Raw genomic sequence first — 14,441 nt, 5'->3', positions numbered from 1 at the left:
TAGGCTTGCTGCTGGACTCCAGGGAAGCGAGATTGTTTCTCCCTTCAGACAAGCTGCAGGCTCTCAGCCGCGGTAAATCTGCTGATGAACTGCAAGTGGTCGTCGCTTCACTTCTGCATGCGAGTCCTGGGACTCATGGTGGCCTCCTTCGAGAGGAGTTCTGCAGAAGGTGGTTTTGTCGAAATGGGACAAATCTCAATTGACCCTGGATTGGCAGATCCAGGTGAGCCAGCTAGTCGGGCATTCACTGATCTGGTGGCTGAGGTCCCCAGTGCTTCAGTCTGGGAAGTCGTTCTTTCCTCTAAAATGGACAGTGATCACAACGGATGCCAGCCTATCTGGCTGGGGTGGAGTGATGGGCGTTCAGTCGGCTCAGGGCCTCTGGTTGACAGAGGAATCCAAACTGCCGATCAATCTGCTCGAGCGGAGGGTGATTAGACTATGCCTCTCCACATGTTCGATGAGCCTACAAGGGCGTCCGATCAGGATCCAGTCGGACAACGCCACTGCGGTGGCGTATGTCAATCACCAAGGAGGAACAAGAAGCTCAGCCGCCACACGGGAGGTCCCTCACATACTTCGGTGGGCAGAGCGACATGTACCAGCCCTGTCGGCCATTTACATCCCAGGAGTGGATAACTGGCAGACGGACTATCTGAGTCACCAGATGCTGGACCCAGGAGAATGGGCATTGCATCCGGAGGTGTTCAGGCTACTGTGTCTGTGGTGGGGCACACCAGACATCGATCTTCTGGCCTCCCGTCTCAATCGGAAGGTGCCGAGGTTTGTGTCCAGGACGAGAGATCCTTGGGCAGACAGGTCAGACGCGCTGGTAGCTCAGTGGGATCAATATCAGCTGATCTATGCCTTTCCTCCATTGAAGCTACTACCACGTCTGCTCTGCAGTGTGGAAGTTGAGCGGATTCCAGTAACTCTGGTCACCCCAGATTGGCCTCAAAGTCCGTGGTACGCAAACCTAGTACGGCTGGTGGCAGATGCACCCTGGCGACTGCCGTCACGAGAGGACCTTCTGTCTCAAGGTCCGATTATTTTTTTTAATTTTTTTTCCATCCTGCTTTGCCATCGCTAGCTTTAACGGCATGGCTATTGAAAGCCAGGTGTCGAGGAACAGGGGTCTGTCAGACTCGTGATCCCCCACTATGTTGAGAGCACGAAAATCCTCTTCCAGGAAGATTTATCATTGTACCTGGAATGGCATCTGCACTCCTTTGCTATATCAAGGATCCTGCTGTTTCTTCAGCAAGGAGTAGACCAGAAGTTGGTGTTAAGCATCATTAAAGGACAAATATCGGCCTTGGTTGTCTTTTTTTTTTTTTTTTTTTCTCCAACGACCCCTGGTGTCTCACTCACTGGGTAGTACCTTTGGTCAAGGGGTGTGACATTTAGTCCCTCTGGTGTGTCCACCGTTACCCCCATGGGATCTGAACCTGGTGTTATCGGCGCTGCAAAAACCATTTGAAAATATCAGGGAAATCCCTCTGTTGACTTTCCCAGAAAGTGGTCTTTCTTGTGGCCATTACTTCGGCCAGGAGGGTTTCAGAACTGGCCGCCTTGTCTTGCAAGTCGCCCTACCTGGTTATCCATAAGGATAAGGTGGTGTTGCGTCTGCAACCATCCTTTTTGCCAAAGGTGGTCTCGACGTTTCACATCAATGAAGACAGTGTTACCATCTCTGTGTCCTAAGGCGGTGGCCCTTCATGCTCTGAACCTGGTTCGGGCTCTGAAGGTGTATTTGTCTGCCACGGCTCCCTTCCGGAAGTCAGACTCATTGTTTATTTCAGTGGCTGATCCAAAGAAAGGCATAGCGGTCTCGTCGGCCACCATTTCCAGGTGGATCAGACAGATTGTAGTACAAGCCTACGCCTTGAAGGGTCAGGTGCCCCCCTTTCCGGTCACGGCCCACTCCACAAGGGCAATCGGAACGTCTTGGGCCTTCCGACACAAAGCGTCTGTCGCTCAAGTCTGTAAAGCGGCGACCTGGTCATCTGTCCACGCGTTTAACAAGTTCTACAAGGTAGACGTCAGTGAAGTGACGGCTGATGCCTGTTTTGGATCCAAAGTTTTGCAGGCGGCCATATAGTTGCAATTGAGTATGCAATAGTTTTCTTTTTTTTCCATAAAAACGTAGTACCGTTAGTTAATGCACTGTTGCATTACAATCTGCGGTTGTGGGTAGTCACTCCTGTTGAGGGTACCCTGGTTTTGTGGTGGATTCTTCCATGCACTGTTGTTTTTTGTGGATAAAGTTTCACTAGTTCCCACTTGCCATGGTGGATGACGTTTTTTTTTATGCTGTTTTTCCCACCCCTCGTTTGGCACTGCTTGGGGACGTCTCAATGGCTCAGAGGAGCTGTGTCGGTTGGTGAATATAAGAGAAAATAGGATTTTGTTTTGTACTTGCTGTAAGATCCTTTTCTCTGTAATTCACTGACCGACACAGCACCCGCCCCTCTTTTTTTCTCTTTACGTTATACTGCTTGTTGACGTACTGATGACTGCATGGCAGGTTGGAGGGTTGTTACCTAAGGGATCGCCCCCTGGACGGAACTGGAAAGTTCTATGTGTTACATAACAAGTAATACCTAGTATTCTCCTAAAGGTGGGCGTAACAACCCAATGGCTAAGAGAGGAGTTGTCGGTCTGTGAATTACAGAGAAAGTACAAAAAAATCATTTTTTTTTTTTTTTGCTAGAAAATTACTTGGGCCCCCTCAAAATAAAAAAAGTATGTATGTGTGTATGTGTATATATATATATATATATATATATATATATATATATAATAAATATATATAATATTGGGCAGCACAGTGGACTGGTGTCTTTATTCAACCTAACTATGAAACACACACACACACACACACACACACACACACACACACACACACACACACACACACACACACACACACACACACACACACACACACACACACACACACACACGTGTATATATATTAGAGAGAGAGATAATATTTAGCAGAGACCCTAGGTAAAAAAAAAAGGCAATAGTTGCAATATTTTTTGACGCATTGTATTTGCGCAGCAGTCTTTCAAGCGCAATTGTTTGGGGAAAAAATATAAACTTCAATTAATTAAAAAAAAAAAAACTAAACAGTAAAGTTAGCCTAATTGTTTTGTATAATGTGAAAGATAAGTAGTTGAGAATCGTGATCCTTATTCGAAGCAAAAAAAATTGTGATTCTCATTTTATAGCCAGAATCGTGCAGCTCTAGTGTAGCAGCAAAGCTAACCTGTCACTTCAGATATGTCTGTAATAAAGCATACCTGAATGCACGTTCAACTGTAAAGTTCTGCTTTTTCCCAACAGTATAGGTAATTTGTGTCATATGCTTCCTTTGCAGCTACAGCAGAGTAGCTGCAGCTATTTCCAAGGTTCCCGTGGGTCTGTGGCTTTTGAAGAGAGCTGTGAAAAGCATCCATGAAAATCTCCTTGTTTAAATCCCAAATCCATGATAAAATGAAGCTAAAGCTCCTAAAAGACAGGCTTGCTTAGAAATGGAGCCCGCAACATGGACTCTCACCTGCATCCAGAATTTTGAGAGGATACGGAATATTTTACAAACTGATGTGTAATTCTGTTGTCTTAAGTGTGTTTAAAATTGAGCTATATTGATATAACAGTAAATCAGTTGGCCAGTGTTTCATATTTTACCTTATTTGTCTTGTCCAGTTTTCTACATTTAAAAAAAACCTTACTGAAACCTGTTAGGAATATACAGTTGTGATATGGTTTGACCCTTTTCTGAATTTCTGCATGAAGTTGCATAATGGGAAAGTATATTTGATAAACAGTGTGCATATTTTACATTACCATTATCTTTTATTGCTTCAAATGATTTTTTAAGCAATAAAAATATTAACTGCCGGTATTGAAAGTTGCCGAAACTAAACATGTTCTATAGCTGCTGATTGGACCTGTTCAGCCTTTTGGTTTGTTTGTTTTCAGGTTATTCATGTATACAAAACCATTTAATTGCATATGTTTATTTTTGTGATGTCTTGCTTTTGATCAGATGGGGTTGAGGTCAAGTCAATCCAAAATATGAAATTTTGCCTTATGAACTGTATTTGTTTACATACTAGCTTATATTCTTTGTTTGGTTTTATATTAGAGATGCTACTGTCTACTTTTTTGATTGGGCTTGGAATTCACTGGTCGCTCAATTTTCTTTTTTTATCGTTAACATTGGTGTTTAATGTTTTACTTTTTCCAAAAGTAAATTTGTGTACTTTACCCAATTACTCAACTCTTGTTCATAAAGCTTTGCTCAATAGCCTTCAGAAAGCTTGTGTGGGGAGGACTGTAGTGTCATTCTGAGGGATATCACGATCCTGAGACTGCAAGGGGACTTGCAAATAGGCACTCCTGCACAGATCCAAAAGGTTTGTGACTTCTCTCTCTTCTGCCTGGGGGTTTAATTACACCCTAATGCTGCAATTTGAAATTTGGGGGTGGGGGCTTTTTAGTGCAATGTATGCTATCATGTCAAGGAATACCCACACATCCTGGCATTTTATCCTGCCAAAACTCTGTTAAGGACAGATAGCAGTATATGGGAGTATTCTAGCAGTGTATCTGGTGTGTGTATGTGTTAGTAAAATTAGCCTGTTAGGACATAGCTGAGGATCAGATCACATTTATGCATAAATGCAAATAATGTTTAAGGCCCCATTCACGTTATGCGATTTGGAATTACAGGTAGAATTGCAGTGATTCTGCCCACAGTTACAAATGTAAAATCTGCATTTGTAAAACCCCAAATGCAATGCGATTCTACTGTCACGCAATAGAATCGTTCAGCAAAATGTTCCCCCTAAAAATTTCCCTAAACGAGCAAGAGCTCCTTGTGGTTGTCCACGCACATAGGGCAGTCCAGTCACTTAAATAGGCTGCCCTATGTGGGACATATGGAATTGCATGAAAATTGCAACACAATAAATTGCGAGAGGGAACTTTCATTCCCGCTATGCAATATGTGAACAGGGCCTAAGTGTTCACAAGCGGTCTTGTGGGTTTGTGTGGTGTGTGTGTGTGTGTGTGTGTGTGTGTGTGTGTGTGTGTGTATAAATATATAGTGTACAGATATAAATATTCATACCTGTTGTAAATATTTGCCATTTTGAAACTTGTTGGCATTTACTTTGAATGTATTTGTTGTTGTTTTTAAATGTATGTATGTTGTCTTTAAATTATATTTAATGCCAGATAATTGTGTTAATGAATAAAAAGGAGAAATACATTTTCTTACATCGTTTAAACAATGGATCACATTGAAACCAGTTTTTTCAACAATTTTTAGCAAATAAAGGTTTAAAATCGCTCAGTTTAACAGCAAATGTATGTTTTTAATTATAATTTTAAAAATGTAGATCTATAGTAAATATGGAGAAATATACAAATATTTTTTATTATCGTTTTGAACCACCGTTGCAATTCCAGGCTGCTTTTTCACATGTGTACCAATCCTTTCTTTTTTTTCGCTGTTTGTTTTTTTTGGTTTTGCATTTGCCTACTGCCAAATGATCAGTCTATGATTTCAATGATAGGTTTATTTTAACAGTAAGAGACAGAATAACCACAAAAAATCCAGAAAAACATATTTCAAAAATTATGAATTGATATGTATTTTAATGAGTGAAATAAGTATTTGACCCCTTCGCAAAATATGACTTGGTGGCAAAGCCCTTGATGCCAATCAGAGGTCAGATATTTCTTGTAGTTTGCCACCAGGTATGTACATATCTCAGGTGGGATTTTGTCCCACTCATCTTTGCAGATCCTCTCCAAGTCATTAAGGTTTTGAGGCTGACGTTTGTCAACTCGAACCTTCAGCTTCCTCCACATATTTTCTATGGGATTAACATCTGGAGACTGGCTAGGACACTACAGGACCTTAATGTGCTTCTTCTTGAACTCCTTTGCTTCCTTGGCCGTGTGTTTTGGGTCATTGTCATGCTGGAATGCCCATCCATGACTTATTTTCTTTTTTTTTTTATTTACTTTTTATTAAATTTCAAGTTTCAAATTACACAACCGCAAAACATGCACATTATACAACTTTACATAGCGTCAATATACAAAGAAGCGGCTCACAAAATTCCAATACATCTACCCCTTTTTCAAACCCACAACCTTCCCTAACCCACCCCCATATGTACACTGCTGGTACCCTACACTGGAGCAGAAAAGAATCTATCAGTTAAACAAGGTAACGGAGATGCCGCCGGGCCCGAAGGGAAGGACGCCTCGCCGACCCCCAAAATACCTAAGCCAGGAAAGGCAGCCCGAAAAAAGGAGCTCCTGCCCACTCTGCTGACTCAGGTTTCAGAGTGGTTTTAAAAGTCCTATTTATCCTCTCGACTATCTCCAGCCAGTATCTAAAGCGTTTTGGACATTTCCATACCATATGGAGGAGATCCCCTGGGGCTTTACACCTAGGGCATTCATCCCTAGATATCTTACCAAATTTCATGACTTATTTTAAATGCCCTGGCTGAGGGGAAGGAGGTTCTCACCCAAGATTTGAAGGTACATGGTCTCGTCCATTGTCCCTTTGATGCGGGGACGTTGTCCCCTTAACAGCAAAACACCCCCAAAGCATAATGTTTCTACCTCCATGTTCAACGGTGGGGATGGTGTTCTTAGGGTCATAGGCAGCATTCCTCCTCCTCCAAAAACAGCGAGTTGAGTTTATGCTAAAGAGCTCAATTTTGGTCTCCTCTGACCACAACACCTTCACTCAGTTCTCCTCTGGATCATCAGATGTTCATTAGCAATCTTCAGACGGGTCTGTACATGTGCTTTCTTGAGCAGGGGAACCTTGTGGGCAATGCAGGATTTCAGTCCTTCAGTGTTGTTTTGGTGACTATAGTCCCAGCTGCCTTGAGATCATTTACTCACTGTTCTGATCATTGAAACTCCACGAGTTGAGATCTTGCATGGAGCCCAGGACAGGGAGAGATGGACTGTTTTGTGTTTCTTCCATTTCTGAATAATCGGACCAACTGTTGTCACCCTCTCACCAAGCTGCTTGGCGATGGTCTTGTAGCCCATCCCAGTTTTGTGTAGTCCTAGTCTTGTCCGAGATCCTTGGACAGCTCTTTGGTCTTTGCCATGGATTTGCGTCGTTGGAATCTGCTTCTGTGGACAGGTGTCCTTTATACAGGTAAAAGGCTGAGATTAAGAGCATTACCTTTAGAAGAGTGCTCCTAATCTCAGCTTGTTGTATAGAATCACCCGGGAGCCATAATTCTTTCTGATTTGATGGGGGATCAAATACTTATTTCATTCATTAAAATGCAAATCAATTGATAACTTTTTCTGGATATATTTGTTAATCTGTCTCACTGTTAAAATAAACATACCATTAAAATTAGACTGATAATTTTTGTCAGTGTGCACATGTACAAAATCAGCAGGGGATCAAATACTTTTTTCCCCTCACTGTACTTGTAGATACATCTAAACCAGGGGTCCGCCAAGGTCTCTTACCCGGCCGTTCAGGCATTAGAACCCCAACAACACGCTGCCCACCTGGAGAGATTCATTCAGCACAGCCCAGCCCCATAGTGTGAAAATAGACCAATCTCAGTCACTGTCCAGGGTGAGGCGAAGACACAAAGCCCACTCCAGTGCTGGAAAGCTTGACATGGATCCGCCTCGTGGCTGCCTGTTGATAGCGGTAAGTCCCCCTGGCGCTCCCTTCTCTAATCCCCATGCACTGGAGAGGCTGGCTGCATTGCTGGGCACTGGTAAGTCTGTTCTGCTGGGCACTGGTGAGGCTGCATTGATCTGCGCCCCCCCCCTGCAGTCTGAGGGACAGTGAACTGGCCCTCTGTTTAAAAAGTTGGAGAACCCCTGTTCTAAATGATTTAGTGGAGTGACTTATCCACCCCTTGATCAAAGAGACCATCAAGTTGACTCCTTTTCAACCCCATTTTCAACAAACCGCTTATGCTGTGCAGTCGTTCAAAAAAAAAAAACCCTCATCTGTAAATGCTCTGTATTTCTTTTTCATACATCATGGGACACAGGCTAATATTACCTGCTGGGCTATACTTCATCATAGGGTGAATGGACACTGCTAGACCAAAGGTCTTCAGACAGAAAGTGATCCCCTATATAACCCCCTCCCCCCATACAGGAAGTACTTTTGTTTTTTACCAGTGTCTGCAAGGTGGATGGCACGGTTTGAGCTCTCTGTGAGATTAGAGATCTGGTGCTATTCCAAAAATTAATCAAGGGATTGACCGATCGGATCCATTTGACACAGGCTTTTATGCTTAAATGGTACCCGAGCTTCACAAAGAAGACTCGAGCTCCTGCAAGGTTTTGCCTGTAATGTGGAAATCCTGGACACTGCAGCGCTAAGGCATTTCCCGCAGGGTGCTGTACAGGTCCAAGGGAGTGGACCCTAAACACGAAAGGGTAGCCAGTCCTTGAAGGTCCAAGTGACAGGAACCTGCCGTGAAGCTTGGGCCCTTGGTTCCTAAGTGGCCCTGCGCCTGGACAGGTAAGTGAAAACACCTTTTATTTTATTATTGTGGGGTGTCACAGTGATTGTTACAATCAGTTAAGCTAGCTAAAGGCTGGACACCTGTGTTCGGTGACCATACGGGGGAGTTCTGGGTTAGCTGTGGGTGTTTGCAAAGTGTGAATACAAAGAAGGGGAAGGCGCACTGACCTAGTGCATTACCATAAAACAGCTTTATTTAAAATTGAATCAAATAGCAAAATGGCTACTCACAAACGAGTATTGATCACAGGCAAAATCAATACAATAAATCCATCGCACCAAACGTTTGGCGACTCCAGACCAGATGTCCGAGGAATTTGATGAGTACCTCTACGGAAATGGCTGAGCCATTTCCGTAGAGGTACTCATCAAATTCCTCGGACATCTGGTCTGGAGTCGCCAAACGTTTGGTGCGATGGATTTATTGTATTGATTTTGCCTGTGATCAATACTCGTTTGTGAGTAGCCATTTTGCTATTTGATTCAATTTTAAATAAAGCTGTTTTATGGTAATGCACTAGGTCAGTGCGCCTTCCCCTTCTTTGTATTCTCTCTTTTTAGTATTTGAACACCCAATGTTCTAAAGGAGGGCTGCAAGACGTAGTGACTACACCATTTTCAAACTGTCTATATCACATCTAAAGACCAAGAAACCAGAGCGCAGGAGAATTTGCTGTTTTTGTACTGTTTGCAAAGTGTACCTTTTTTTTGCTTGTCTGATTTTTACCTGTATGATGGCAAATACAGTAACGCCTACTCGTCGGGATCATACACATGCATGTGCGCACACATAAAACGTTCCGGCGCACACCCAGCTTATTTAAGCTGTGTATGCCAAACGTGGTGCTTCCAGAGGGTATCTGTGGGACACAGAGCAGGCTCTGAATAGACAATTGCAGTGGTTTGTTTCTCCTTACCCGGGTAACACGAGTCAACACGTGTTGCTTGGCAGGCTATATGTGTTTAGCAGGATTGTTGCATAGGGGCTTGGTGAACCCTATTAAAGGGGTCTTCATTTTGAGGTGTTTTAACCTCACCCAAGTACTCTGTTTGCGGCATTAAATGTCTTCCAAAAAGAGGAGTGGGACTAACACCATAGGGAAGGGCACACCTACGTCTTTAGTAGTTCCTGATGAACCTAGTCGTATCCCTAGTGTTTTATCCCCTGAAAGACCAGAGGCTCCCAGGCAATCTGAGCCGCTGAGCCTATCTGGTATTGTGCCTACAGTCAACGCTGCTGCTTCTCCCTTTAGCACTAAGGATGAACTGTCCTAACAGGATTAGAGCACAGGATTGAGTAACAGATCCACCCAGAGTCTCCTCGTCTGGAGAAGGAATAGGTTGAAGATGGGGAAGAGCTTAAAGCTCAGGATTCGTTTGAGTGCCCGGCAGTTAAGTCTGCTTCCGAGTAATTTTGGACAAGAAAAGATCCGCTCGGATGTCTGCCTCTCAGTTGCAGAGGTTTTTGATCCTGACTCTGACTAAAATGGTTTGCTCTGCCTTTAAGTTGCCTCTTTCAGAGGTGACTGAGCTCCCCTGGTTCTCTTTGGGATCTCGGAGACCTTTTCAGGTCGTACAGACTTTCCTGCTACACCCCCTGTTGGAACAGGCAGGGTATGCTGATTGGGAACACCCTGACAGGACTTTTTTGCCTCCTAAAAAGGTTTTCCCTTTAATATCCCATGGATTAAAAGTTGGTTAAACAAATGGAGCATGCCAGCCGTAGATGCAGAAGTCTCTTCCTTAAACAAGAACTTAACTTGTGCAGTAGATAACGCACAGGGCTTGAAAGACCCTGTTGACAGGAAATTGGAGTTGTTATTGAAGGCTTCCCTTTCTTTGGCCAGTTCAGCTATTCAGCCAGCTGTTGCAGCAATTGGTATTTGCCAGTCCGTAAAGGATCAAGTCAAACGGCCGGATAGGCCTAACCAGGAGGTTGATCTGCCTGAAAGTAAGAAAGATATTCCTTGAGCGCTGTTTTTCTTTTGATGCTTTAAAGGATTCAATACAGCAGATTTCTCCTCTGGCTCGCTTATCTGTACATATATGCAGACTTTTATGGTTTAAAGAGGAAGTAAACCCTGATGAGTTTACTTCCTTTTTCATTCCCTGCAAAAGTAAAGCATAATGGACTACTATGCATCGCAAAGTAGTCTATTATGTGTCACTTACCTGACACAGGAGCCAACGAAGTCACCGCTGTCACTTGTAGTTCCGAGCGTCCATCTTCTTTGGTGGGTCTAGCTGCTCCGGCGCTGTGATTCGCCGGAGCAGCGATAACGTCACTCCCATGCATGCGCACGGGAGCCGACACTTGCGGCATATCGCCGCGATCTGCGGCTTACCCAGTGCGCCTGCACCCCGCAGACAGCGGTGGCTGTCTTCAGGTAAATATCTCCTAAACCATATAGGTTTAGGAGATATTTCTTGGACCTACAGGTAAGCCTTAATCTAGGCTTACCTGTAGGTCAGAGTGGTTTGTAAGGGTTTACAACCACTTTAAGAACTGGTCAGCCGAGCTTCCTTGTTAAGTTATTCGCAGATTTCCAGTTTCATGGGGAAAGTTTTTCAGTGATCACTTGGACAACTATATACAAAAGATTTCCAGAGGCAAGAGTTTTCTACTTCCTGTAAATAAAAGCACCAAACGTCCCTAGTTTAAAAACCCAGGAACTGCTTCCTCAAATGTCCGTATTAGGGCGGTTCCGCCGCAAACGGGGTGCTGGGGCTAGCCCGCAAGGCCAGGCCAGAAAAGGCCCTGGGTCCAAAATTCTTCTAAACACAGCACCAAACCCTCCTTTTGAGGGGACACCCCCACCCCCATTGGGTGGGGGGGAAGGCTGCTGCACCTTGCGGACATTTGCAAAACAATTCAGTGGGTCACCTCAATTATATCTCAGTTACAAGCTTGAGTTACGGGGGGGGGGTGCCCCCTCAGGTTTCTGAGATCCAGTGTTCCCTCGTATCCTCCAAAAAGAAACTTATTGCTTCAGGCACTACATCTAGTGCATCAAGGTGTGATTGTAGAGGTTCTGGTATCCGAAAGGGGCACAGGGTTTTACTCAAACCTGTTTGTGGTTCAGAAACCAAACCGGGACACAATGCCCATTTTGGACCTAAGGTTTCTGAACAAGTATCTATTGATACAACCCTTTTGGATGGAGTCTGTCTGCTCGGTAGCAACCTCACTCCAGAGGGAAGACTTTTTAACCTCCATTGATATAAAAGACGTGTACTTACATGTACCTATCTTTCAGCCTCATCAGAGGTTCCTACATTTTGCAGTAGAGGAACGTCCCTTTCAGTTTTTGGCTATACCCTTTGGGCTTGCTACAGCTCCCTGGGTGTTCACAAAGGTCCTAGCACCAGTACTGGGTCTTTAAAGGGCCCAACGGATCCTGGTTCTCAGATATATGGATGACCACCTGCTCAGAGATCACTCCGTACAGGCTCTAGAACAGAGCATAATTTACACAGGGAGGTATATGAAAAATTTCAGATAAGGGGCCCCAGACAACCCTCCATGTATGAGTCTTCTAGGGAGGATGGTATCCTTCGTGGCAGTGCCCTATACCCAGTTCCATTCCAGGCCTTTACAACAACACATTTTGTTGACTTGAAACAGAGGAAGAAAGGCCCTGGATTATCCAATGTGCTTATCTCCTCCGGCATGCTTAAGCCTAAACTGGTGGTTGCAGGATCAGAACCTGCTAAAGGGAAAATCCTTTCTCCCGGTAACTGAGTACTGACTACAGATGCCAGTCTCTCAGGCTGAGGAGCAACCCTAGATGAGCTTACAGCCCAGGGGAAATGGTCAGGGACAGAACAGACCCTGCCCATCAACATCCTATAATTACGGGCAGCACATCTGGCCCTACAATCCTGGACAGTGGAGCTTCAGGACTGCCCTATCAGGGTTCAGTACGACAATGCCATGACAGTGACCTATATAAACCACCAAGGCGGTACCAGGAGTCGTTGAGCTCTGAAGGAGGTGAACTACATACTAGTGATGATAAGTAATAGTTGGTGTTGCGCTCAAAATAAACAGAAAGAGAGACCAATATAGTAGAATAAACTAGCTATAGTGCCTAAACGTCAGTGAATGGTAAATAAATAAACTACGTGCCTTAATAAACTCAAACAGTGTATATATCCACTCTGGTGCAGTACATCAGACTGTGCACCTAACCCAGTGCTAACAGTACCAGATCAAGTGTTATGTGTAAAATCCATAATCAAAAAAGATACAAATAGAAGTAAAACAGCGTGTAGCATAGATAAAAATAAAAAATAATGAAAATAAAAATGAGAATAAATAAAATTAAAATAAATATAAAAATAGGTATAAAAATAGAAATAAAAATAAAAAAGTTAATACTCAAAATATACAAAAGGATAGGACTTGTAAAAACTTAATAGTGCAACTTAGTATAGTGCAATAACATCCAGTGTATCTTAATCAAAGTGCATATAGTGCTGAAGATAATAATCAAAATCCAAACGCACATCCAGAATGTGCTCTAAAGTATAAACGTCCAGAAGGTGCTCTAAAATATCACATCAAATAATGGTTATCTATAGTCATGCAAAATGTGGGTCCATTCAGTGGTAGATAAATCAGTATGCTGCGTGACCAAAAGAAGGGGGCTAATTCCACCGGTGCTCCTGTGAATCTTATGTTCACACACTAGGTGCAATAACTACCTTACCTTACTGCTGTAAGGTAAACAGCATTCCAAAAAGCACTTGCTATCTGCTGGTGTGGGTTCAGTAAATGGTTTACTCTGGACACTCAGTCACCATGTATATGTAGTTATCATAAAGGGAAGAAAGGGGAACACTCCAATGGTGAAGTATGTATTCAAAGTTTCGATTTATTCAATAGGAAAAGTCTTGGGTACTCACATTTAAAAGACATAAAATGCACAGTTTCAAAACACGAACGAGCACGGCGCTCGTACTCCGGACGTCACTTCCGGTGTCCTCACTCTCCAATAGCGTTCCTACGCGTATCGTCATGTGACTTCATCAGGGAATCATGATGAAGTCACATGACGATACGCGTAGGAACGCTATTGGAGAGTGAGGACACCGGAAGTGACGTCCGGAGTACGAGCGCGGTGCTCGTTCGTGTTTTGAAACTGTGCATTTTATGTCTTTTAAATGTGAGTACCCAAGACTTTTCCTATTGAATAAATCGAAACTTTGAATACATACTTCACCATTGGAGTGTTCCCCTTTCTTCCCTTTATGATAACTACATATACATGGTGACTGATTGTCCAGAGTAAACCATTTACTGAACCCACACCAGCAGATAGCAAGTGCTTTTTGGAATGCTGTTTACCTTACAGCAGTAAGGTAAGGTAGTTATTGCACCTAGTGTGTGAACACAAGATTCACAGGAGCACCGGTGGAATTAGCCCCCTTCTTTTGGTCACGCAGCATACTGATTTATCTACCACTGAATGGACCCACATTTTGCATGACTATAGATAACCATTATTTGATGTGATATATTTTAGAGCACCTTCTGGACGTTTATACTTTAGAGCACATTCTGGATGTGCGTTTGGATTTTGATTATTATCTTCAGCACTATATGCACTTTGATTAAGATACACTGGATGTTATTGCACTATACCAAGTTGCACTATTAAGTTTTTACAAGTCCTATGCTTTTGTATATTTTGAGTATTAACTTTTTTATTTTTATTTTTATACCTATTTTTATATTTATTTTAATTTTATTTATTCTCTTTTTTTATTTTCATCATTTTTTATTTTTATCTATGCTACACGCTGTTTTACTTCTATTTTGTATCTTTTTTGATTATGGATTTTACACATAACACTTGATCTGTTACTGTTAGCACTG

General features: G+C 43.1%; 1 protein-coding gene across 2 annotated transcripts in view; it reads left to right on the top strand.

Moving 5' to 3' along the window:
• Positions 1-5,374, top strand: part of KNL1 (kinetochore scaffold 1) — a 288,270-nt gene extending 282,896 nt beyond the window's left edge. For both annotated transcript variants that reach the window (XM_077464895.1, XM_077464894.1), the window contains one exon: positions 3,386-5,374. In XM_077464895.1, the coding sequence (XP_077321021.1) occupies positions 3,386-3,482 (97 nt within the window). In that variant the 3' untranslated portion in view covers positions 3,483-5,374. The remainder of the gene's footprint in view (positions 1-3,385) is intronic.
• Positions 5,375-14,441: the final 9,067 nt, after the last annotated feature.

This window comes from Lithobates pipiens, unplaced genomic scaffold (genome assembly GCF_037356315.1).
Source record: "Lithobates pipiens isolate NorthernLeopardFrog02 unplaced genomic scaffold, aLitPip1_a1.2 Scaffold_30, whole genome shotgun sequence".
Lineage (NCBI taxonomy): Eukaryota > Metazoa > Chordata > Amphibia > Anura > Ranidae > Lithobates > Lithobates pipiens.
The sequence above is the reverse complement of the archived record's forward strand: the minus strand, read 5'-3'. Positions and strand labels throughout refer to the sequence as shown.